At 44.1% G+C, this 10865-nt stretch overlaps 1 protein-coding gene across 1 annotated transcript in view; it reads left to right on the forward strand.

Annotated features, from left to right (window-relative positions):
- The first annotated feature begins 5142 nt into the window (after positions 1-5142).
- Positions 5143-10865, forward strand: part of LOC108804612 (astacin-like metalloendopeptidase) — a 47117-nt gene continuing 41394 nt past the window's right edge. The window contains exon 1 of the mRNA XM_018576438.1: positions 5143-5308. Coding sequence (XP_018431940.1) covers positions 5143-5308 — 166 coding nt within the window. The remainder of the gene's footprint in view (positions 5309-10865) is intronic.

Below are 10865 nucleotides of genomic sequence, written 5' to 3' on the forward strand. Positions count from 1 at the left end.
CCTTCTTCGTCACCGAGGCCGCCTCCTCCCCTGCTGCCAAGCACGGGCCCGCCTCCTCCTCCACTGCCGGTGACGTCAGAGGCTCGCGACGTTGATAGAACACCGGGTCCACCATGCTCCGCCGCTGTTGCTGGCTCTCATTGACTCTGGAGACGAACGCGCCGCTGCACAGATGATCTGAACAGCGGCGTGTTCGTCTTCAGACGCCAGTGAAAGCCAGCAGCAGAAGATCCCATAGCGACCCAGGCGGCCGGGCCCCACTGTGCCCTGGGCCTCATAGCGACCGCCTGGGTCGCTATGGTGATTGTTACGCCACTGATGACAGGTGGGATTAGTGTTAGGATAACAGGAAGGGTTACAGTTGGGGTTATATGGAGGGCTTATATTACAGGGAGGGAGGGTTAGTGTTAGAGGTTCAGGGAGGGTTAATATGACAGGTGGGATGAGTGTTAGAGTTACAGGAAGAATAGTGTTAGGATTACATGGAGGGCTTATATTACAGGGAATGTTAGTGCTAGCATTACAGGCAGGGTTAATATTATAGGTGGGGTTAGTATTCGTTCTCTTTTTCTATTTTAAAAGGGAAATATCAGGCTTTCCGCAAAGCCCCTAAAAGTAAAGTAAAAAATTAAAATATTTAATAAAAAGAAATAAATAAAAATAAAACAACTAAAAAATTAAAAAGTTTATTTAAAAAATATCAAAATATTTTTTAAAAATGTGAAAAAGTTTTTTTTTTACTGTAAAGTACTGCAAGGTCTCGAATAGGTTGTGATAAACCAGTTTTGGTAAATCCAAAATATACAAAGATTGCACAAACAGATTGCAATGTGTGTAACCAGCTTCTCTGTAGACTTAAACTGGCTGCTACAATCTGATTATACAATCTCTGTACAATCTCTTTTATGTTTAGGTACGCCTTCACACTACATTCTATTCAATGTTATACAGTATATCCAGTTAAAGGAGAACTATGTGGTTAACGCTTTTCCCCATAGTTCTCCTTAGGGTAACGGGAGGACACAAACTAGCGTCCTCCCGTCACCCTAGGCTCAGTATACCGCAAGCTGTAGCTCGCGGTATACTGAGGCGCCGCTGCTGAAGCGGATCCCGACAATTGTGCCGGGATCCGCCCAGCTGCGTGACTGACAGCTGGCTCTGCTTATCTAGAGGCAGAGCCAGCTGTACCCTCCCCCTCCCCCGTCTGTTCCGCCAGTCAGCGCTGGCGGATCGGAGCGGGGAGGGGGGAATCCAGCCCCTCCCTTGTCACGGCAGAGAGCCGTGACAGGATCGAGAGGTGAGCGAACGCCGGTATGTGTTCGCTCACATCCCGATCTACTGAGCCGACCTGTGACAGTCTCATTGTCACAGGTCGGCTAGAACTATTAGGTGAGTGAAAAGCACTCACCTCATAGTTCTCCTTTAAGCAAGTCCCTGCATCCTATGCTTGTTGGTAATCATACACCTTGCAACCTGATAGTACAATCTCTCCTTTAAATCTACCAACAACTACTCTACTCTAAACTACTCTATGTAGTATGACAGCCTACCCGACTGGATTGAGATAGAATGGATTGTTTAGTAAGGGCTTTTCCTACATAATTTTGGTATTGTATAAAGATTGTACAATCATATTGTGACACGTGTTCAGTTTGTGTCCATCTAAGCCAGCATTTCCAAACCTTTTTTCAGCCATGGCAGGTATGCACAATCTCAAGGCACTGCAGTCTTAAATTTAAACATACAGTATGTCAATGTAAAAAAAACACAAAAAAAACCCTGCATGTGGTCCTTCCAAAATCTATACCAGAACATTATGTGAGATAGGGGTCTGGTATGGATTTTAAGGCAGGACCCGATGCAAAAATACAAAGTGAGATTTCCCCTTTACAACAGAGCTCCCCCTTTCACATCAGGAGCCCCTTCCTTTTATATCTGAATCCCCCTCCTTGACATCAGACTTCCCCACTTTCACATAATAGTCCCTCTCTTACACATCGGGAGCCCCCCTTCACATTAGAAGCCCCCTTCACATTAGAGCTCCCCCCCATCACATCAGAAGCCCCTTCCTTTCGTATCGGAATGCCCCTCTTTGACATCAGAGTCCCTCTCTTTTACATTGGGAGCCCCCTTCACATCAGGAGCCTTCTTCACATCAGAGGCATGACACTGTGTGAACATTTCAAGGCACCCCTGAGGAAGCCAGGAGACACCCTGGTTGAGAAAGGCTGATCTAACTTGTTAATAAGGTAATTTATATTCATTTATATCTCTGGCTATGCTATCGAGTAATACCTGTACTCCTGTGACATCCTTATGGAGTCTCACATATCTAATTTTAAGAAGCTGCAAGTGTTCCACCTTTGTGCTACTGGCCACCTCCTAACTCTATGGACTAGTAGAGTACATCACTATACCCACCCTGGGTCCTCTCCCACCTAACTCCAAGCTCTGTGGCTCCCCCCCAGAAGACACCGTTCCCTCTCTTAAAGCCCCACCAGCCATTTTCTTCTTTTACTTATATTATTTTAGGCTTAATTCACACCTGTATGACGTGACTTTTCATGTGCATTGCGATGCATTTATATTCATTACTACGGTATGTGTCACAGTAGTGCAGCCCTTTCATTGAAATGGGGTGCCTACCACATCTAAATCGCACCAAAGAATTGCATGTCACCTTTATTTTAAATCTCATTGCACCAGAATGCATTGTAGTAATGGAACATACAGTACATGTGATGGCTAGGTGGGTTGGGGTGCCACCAAACAGTGTCATACGTAATCTCATGCAATGCGGGAATATGTGCAGAAACGCACAGGTTCCACCATTGCATAGATGTCAATTGGGGCTTAATGTCTTCTAGCTGGCCAAGCAGCACGCTGGGTCCTTCTCCTTTTCGGTTGTCTTCCAGCAATGGATCCAAGATGATGCCAAGAGTGGTGATGATGTCATCACATGCATCTCTACATGTATACAATATAAGTGTAGTGCGCTGTGCTTGGGAGGGGTCGGTGAAATAACACTCTACATTCGCAAACATCCAGATAAAGTAACACTGTGCATTATTCAACCTGGAAGCATGAGGACATGTTGTGGCGAAGGAGCGGAACTGCTGGGGGACAATGACATTAAAACAATATAGCTCAGAATTCCTTTCATCAGCTGTTATGTATCAGCTCAAAAAGAAGAGCAATTTCATGCAATTATAATACTTGATTTAAAAAAAATGAATTAATGAACTAAATCTGTTTCTATGTATTTGCCTGAGGATTCTTCTGTTTAGTATGTTAGCTGAGGACAATTACCCTGGTAATGGAGCAAGTACATAGCGTCTAACTGCATTAATGAAGTTATGTAATCTGAGGAAGAATAATATGATAATGTAATATTTGAAAAGATAATGAACCTACTGTGAGAGGCAAGTGCTGAGCTCGTCTGCCGTTACTATGTATTTATTGCTTCCACTGAGGATGGAAAACTCCCCCCTACCAAGGAAACTGTGTACACACATTTCTCACTGCCACTTCTGTATACAGTATATCCTGCAATACAGTCTCACTGCCACTTCTGTATAGAGGAAAACCTGCAATACAGTCTATGTCCAGTGAAAAATATTTTACTAGCCAACATCTTTCACCACATCCCCTGGCTTCCTAGATATCTTGGATGCTCCAAAAGTGATGTCCCCAACCATAATTCCCATCTCTTCCCCTGTACAGTTAGGAGTTTTGGCTGTTCACACCCTCCTTATTGTGGTTTTTCAGCTCCACCTGTTATATTCGGATTCTCCATAATATAAAATGAATAAAAACTAGGGATGCACCGATACCACTTTTTTAAGACCAAGTACGAGTACCGATACTTTTTTCAAGTACTCACCGATACCAATTACCGATACTTTTTCTTAAAGGGACAGGTCACATTTTTTCTAAAGCAATACAAACTAATGATTTTAGGTCAGTTTCTTAATATTTATATTAATATATTAACAGCCGGCCCGTACAGATCCGTGCTGCGGATGGATCCTGTCTGCGTCCGAGCAGGGACACCCGCAGTCCACAGCATGAATCTGAACGGGCCGGCTGTTAGTCATGTGAATGAGGCCTAAATGTAAGTTTAAGATTATTTTTTTTACTTTTGGAAAAGCTTGGTGGAGTTATAATTGGAGCAAAAGCAGAGGTTTTGCCTGTGATATTGCAACTTGCAGGTGCAAAACTATGGGTTCCAGCCAAGGATTCATAGCTGAGTAAATACAGCATGAATAAATAAAATATTTTTTTTCCATTGCTGAATAGTGATTATATCAGGTAAGGATTCATTCATCTTTGACCATGCTGTATTAATAACATTGCAAGGCATTCCTGGACCTGTATATCAATATCTTTTGTATTTTTTTAAAATGTGCCAGGTATACAGAATTGGATATAACTGTGCCACACTATACAATACAGTGTTCTGGAGTCTGGACATGTGCTCATCTATTTTCCCCACTAGGGGGATACAAGCCTTAGTTAGCAATGGCATGATCTAAATATTCTTTTATTTCTTTTTTATATTATAAACTTTATAATATAAAAAAAAGACATTGAATAATGAAATAAATATTTAGATCATGCCATTGCTAACTAAGGCTTGTATCCCCATAGTGGGGAAAATAGATGAGCACATGTCCAGACTCCAGAACACTGTATAGTGTGGCACAGCTATACCCAATTCTGTATATCCAATTCAGGTGTGCTGATTAGGGAACTCAGAGCAAGGATGGTGGGAGACCCTCAAAAACGGGCACAGCAGGTGGGCAGGCCGCTCTTGGATGGTGGGAGCCTCTTATAATGGACACAGTAGGTGTGCAGGCCCGGGAACTCAGCTCAGGGAAGGTGGGAGCCCCTTATAATTGACACAGTAAGTGTGCAGGCCCGGGAACTCAGCTCTGGGATGGTGGGAGCCCCTTATAATGGACACAGTAGGTGTGCAGGCCCGGGAACTCAGCTCAGGGATGGTGGGAACCCCTAATAATTGTCACAACAGGTGTGCAGACCCAGGAACTCAGCTCAGGGATGGTGGGAACCTCTCATAATGGGCAGAGAAGCTGTGCAGACCCTGGAACCCAGCTCAGAGATGGTGGAAAATCCCTCATAATGGGTACAGCAGGTATGCAGACCGGGGAACGTAGCTCAGGGATGGTGGAACCCCTCATTATGGGCACAGAAGCTGTGGAGACGCAGGAGCTCAGCACAGGGATCGTGGGAGCCCCTCGTAATGGAAACACCTGGTGTTCAGACCCAGGAATTCAGTGCAGGAAAGGTGGAAGCCCCTCATAATGTACAAAGCAGACCCAGAAACTCTGCCATGAACTAGTCCGAATGCAGAATTGTAAGTGCTTCACAAAAGTGCATGTTTTCTAGTGATTGCCGGATAAATCTCATATCTCGCACTATGGAATTCTTAGAAGTTATCATTTCATGGATAGTCCATGATCAGAAAACAGCAGGCTTTCTTTTAGAGGGTCAATTATTTCCAGCAATGCAAGGAACCCTCGGCACGACTAAAGGAGCGAGATAAAAGGAGCGGAGATGTTACTCAATGTTAAATTGTTACTCAATTTGACCTTTTCAAAGGGAAAGGAGAATTCTAAAGCTAGAAAATGGTATGAGAGGGATAGCATGAGGTGAGGGGGTGGGGGAAACAATCCATTTTCTAAACTTAGAGGAAGATAAAAATCAAGGAAGACCAGTTGTAAGAGGCAAAAATATCTCCACCTCCTCAATGCTTGCAGGCACTAATGTGTGCTCCGTTGCTATATTCTTAGGCAGGTTTACGATAATTACTGTACTATCTTTCTTCTGCAGGGATGGTAATTATAGGATGAGATTTTATGGTGTACACCGATTACTCTTTGATATGGAGGAACAGTTTGAAAGAAGTCACATTGCTTTCATGATGTCAACTAAAATTTAACTTAAAGTGACATTAAACACTCAGATTTTTTAACATAAACCAATAGTGTAATGTGTGCCTTACTGTAATCCATGGTTGTTTCCCTTCTCTTTGCTGGTCTTCCTTTTAAATCTGTATCTGTTCTCATGCTGGGCAGAACTTTTTTGCAGCAGACTGCCTTGTCTCTGAAATGGATACATGGTGTCTGTGTGTAGGTTTGCAACCTGAGCCAGCACTACAGGAAGAGGCACTCAGTTGCAAAGGGAAGTTCTCCCCCAGCATGAGAAGACATGAGGATTTAAAAGGAAGAGCAGCAAAGAGAAGGGAAACTACCATGGATTACAGTAAGGCGCACATTACAATATTGGTTTATGTTAAAAAATCTGAGGGTTTAATGTCACTTTAAAGGATGACTCGTTGCTACCGTATCCAGCAGGGTCTGTTCTAATGAAGGATAGTGAGAGAACTATGCAATGTTCTCCTCCATCTACCAATTCCTAGAACCCACCCCCTGCTAAGTCCCACTTTGACTTCACTGACCCAGTACACTGTATGTGAGCATCTTTGAATTCTAGCTTGTAAACAGTAATCTGAGCAGCTTCAGAATTAGCAAGCATTTTCAAAGTGCTTTTAAGAGTTTGGAGCAATGCTCTTGAACTCATCAAATAATCCATCAACTCCAGGCTGGTAGTATTAAATAGAGCCAGGGCCAAGCCGAGGCAGAGACAGAAAAGGCATCCAGCTTGGGCGCAGGGGGCGCAGCTGGGCTGGGAGCCTCACCTGCCTCTACATAACCTGGTTGTCTCCTTTCACAGTGCAGGATTGATAATTCAAACTGATAGCTCAATCCTCCAGATTACAATAGGAGATCATGGCTCTCCCTGTGTAACCAGTGGCACTCTAGTCCACTGTCAGTATGACAGCCGGCCACTCTATATCAGAAGCTACTGACTGTCACAGAACTCCAATAATTGCACAGGGTGAGTTGCATTATCTCTGTGTAACAGTGACGTGCCGTTTGGTTCCGGGTGAGGCATTCCCTAGCATGTCCCGCCCCGCCTTCCAGCCCACTGAAGCTCTGCCCCGCCCGCAGAAACCCTGCCCCCAACCCGGTTCCCAAGCTAGTGTGAAGGAGGGAGGAGGAAGGGAGGAGACAGGGAGGAGCTTCCCTGTCCCTCACTTGCTCGTCACTGCTGAGACATCGAGATCGATGGCCTCAGTGTTTTTTCTTTTTCTTTTTTTGATTGGACAGCTTGGACCAATGGCGCTTTGCCATTGGTCCAAGCCATCCACAGAGCTCACGCCTCTAACACAGAGTAGAGGCTGTGACAGCTCTTGCCTCACTAGTTAGGTTACACAAGCAGTGGGGAACACTGCTTGTTACACAGCGGTGAGGCTTTCCCTGCTGTGTAACCTGCTAGAAGCCGATCTGAATGGACAAAAAGCTGTCAGCTTCAGACTTGAAGCTGACAGCTTTTTCCTCTATAATACTAGGTGGGGTTCTGCCTCCCCTGACTACACATCCCTGCTGTGTAATCTGGAGGAGTGAGCTATCAGCTTGACAGATTGGGTCCTGCTCTACATTCATTTATAAATGAAAAGAACTGTTGTATCTTTCATTCATAAATCACTATTACGTGTAAATTGGGAAAAAAAATGTTTTCCAAATGTAGTAATGGCCCCCAAAAGGAGCTGCTGAAAATGTTTCTTTCCAATACCATGGGATTGTACGCCCTATAAACAAAACAAATACCTTCAATAATTGTTCTTAACCCATATATACATATACATATATACTAGGGCTGTTACTGATTAAAATTTTCGTGTTCGATTAATCAAATTTTTTTTAATCGATTAATTTCGATTAATTATAACGCACATACAGATCCAACTACATTGGCCTATACACATACAGCACAGCAATGAAGTAATAAAATGAACTAGGATCACACTAATCCAGCACGTTATTAATCTCACGTGCCCCACTCAATATGGCCGCCACTTGAGTGGGGCAACTCAGAATAATAACGTGCCGGATTAGTGTGATCCTAGTTCATTTTATTACTTAATTGCTGTGCTGTATGTGTATAGGCCAATGCCTTGGCTTGTGCAGAAAGTTTCTTGGGCAAACTCACCAGCCCAAGTGGCTCCGTCGGCTAACGAAGGGAAGGGGGGAGGAGTCTGGTGATGTCACCGGACTCCTCCCCCTTCCCTTCGTTAGCCGTCACGGACATCACCGGACTCCTCCCCTGTTCCCTTCGTTAGCCGACGGAGCCACTTGGGGAAGGGGGGAGAAGTCCGGTGAGTGTTTTCATTAGCGATCAAAATAATTTAAATCGCTCAAAAAGTTTATTGATTAATCGAGAAATTAATCGTTAATTTCCGCAGCCCTAATATATACATACCTATATACCCACATATATAAATCTTGAAATAATAGACTCAACACTGTAGTGTGGAAAAATAAGGCCGCGGCCCCTTCATTGTTTATAAATAACAATACATTTCTGTTAACCATTTAAAAACTTTTAACCATAAACCACTATAAATAACAGTCCAATAATGCTCAGTCAAAAGACTCAAGCAAAGAGTCCATGAAAATACCACTCAAGACCTCTACTTCCTGTCCACCCACAAAGTGGGCGACATTACCGCAACAAAGGATGACTGCGACAAGCCCAAGATACAGGCGGGAAGCAAATTCAAGGCAATCCAGAGATAAAGCTGATCTGACTACTCCTGCTGAACTGTGTGGTAATGATGAACTGCCCAGTAACTAAGGCCAGTTTTTATACACTCCATGACACCACAATTGGCCAGCTGTTTTCCCTCCAAAACAAGAAGACCAATCCATATGCCAGCTGTCCAGGGATTCTGCACGGTGATAGACGCAACTACTGGTAAGCGTCATATCGATCCCTTTGATTCTGCCCATATACAGCTATGCCCCTTAGCAACCTGAAAATAGAAAAAAGAGCCAGCAGGGTATTCGACAACATACCAGATACATTTTTTTATTTAATTCACCTATTATATAAAACTAATACTTTTGATTAAATCAACTTAATTAAAACTTTTTATTGTTTTGGAAGTGCGCCAATCCCATGGGCCACTACTCCTATACGTCCTTTTCCATGGCCGTAACATTTCTGGTGGTGACCTAGCGTTTAGATGGACCCAACAATACACCGACACCCCAATAGTAATATAACATGCTTCATTTAGGCAAAAGTAAGCCCCCTTGAGAAGGAAGTGATTAAAAAGGTTGTGGTGAGAGTAAAGGAGAACTATGGGGTTAGGGCTTTCCCCCATAGTTCTCCTTAGGGTAACGGGAGGACACAAACTAGCGTCCTCCCGTCACCCTAAGCTCAGTATAGCTCACGGTATACTGAGACGCCGCAGCTGAAGCGCATCCCGACAATTATGACTGGATCCGCCCAGCTGCGTGAGTGACAGCTGGCTCTGCCTATCTAGAGGCAGAGCCAGCTGTACCTGCCCCTTCCCCCGTCCGTTCCGCCAGTCAGCGCTGGAGGATCGGAGCGGGGAGGGGGGAATCCAGTCCTCCCCTGTCACGACAGAGAGACGTGACAGGATCGAGAAGTGAGCGAACGCCCGTATGTGTTCGCTCAATTCCCGATCTACTGAGCCGACCTGTGACAGTTTCATTGTCACAGGTCGGCTTGAACTATGAGGTGAGTGAAAAGCACTCACCTCATAGTTCTCTTTTAATATGTTATCAGTCGCCAAGATATGCAAAGTCATAGTGGGCTAGATAGAGATGGTGATCGTTCCCGTTAGTCACTCGTGAATGGCCCTGCCAGAACGCATTGGGCAAATAAGGGAATGACTTGCTGGTGGTCACAAACAACAGCAGTTGATATGCTGCAATCACCAGCCAGCCTGCAAAAAAAACCTTTCTAACTAATAAGGTTAAAAACAGAGGTTTTAGTTTCAAAAATTTGGCAAAATATGTGGAAGCCACACTGCCTCATCAAGGCCCCTTTGTGTAGTGCAGTCCTAACTCTAATTCCTATGAGAGCGTCCATCTTGGAGCATATACAGCAAAGGATGATTTGGATGTACGTTCGACAGGAGGTAGCCCAACCTCCTTAAAGGCACAGGGACACACCAAAGGCCCCGCACATCACAATGGCAGCTGAAGCATATACTCACCTGATCCTTTGTCCTGTAGCAGTCAGCGCTCAGCTCTCTCTCCCTCTGCTCCATCTGTGGTAAATCCCTCGGTGTCCACACATCTAATGCAGGAGAATGGACCTGCATTACACATGATGACATCAGCAGTGCTTAGACTGCTGGAACCCAGGGAGAAGAGGCTGCATGGACCAGTTTAGCAGCCAGGTAGGACCGAGGATCAGGTAAATATATGTTCTTTAACAAGATGTCAGACTTTCAAGACACTCAAAAACAACCAGTAAAATTAAATTACACGTATTTTATTAAACATATTCAAATAATCTTGAAAACCATAAAAAGACACAGAAACTATACATCACTAAAACATGGCCCCCACCAGCAGGAAAAACAAATTAACAAATCCCAAACCAGAGAAGGATATATTCCCATCATCAACCGGTAAGTGTACATGTTATACTGCATTCCTATGTAATACATTATACCATATTGGCATTAGACCTAATGTAGTTGTTTGGATGGGATTCAAGCTCAGCGCGTTTCTCAGCGCGATTCATTTCAGTCATCAGGAGCAACAAATGAGGTATGTTCAAAAATCGTGATTATACACATACGTCTGGAGCCATCCAGTTAAAACATCAACCATTGCTGGCCTGGTGGACAGATGCAGAGACAGTCCAACCTAACCTCCCCCAAAGCGTTAGATCAATTATATATGTATATGTGCAGATGTATACCTATATCAGTACAGCCCCCCCCCCCCCTTATTCAA

Source organism: Nanorana parkeri, unplaced genomic scaffold (assembly GCF_000935625.1).
Source record: "Nanorana parkeri isolate BGI_ZX_2015 unplaced genomic scaffold, ASM93562v1 scaffold67, whole genome shotgun sequence".
NCBI lineage: Eukaryota > Metazoa > Chordata > Amphibia > Anura > Dicroglossidae > Nanorana > Nanorana parkeri.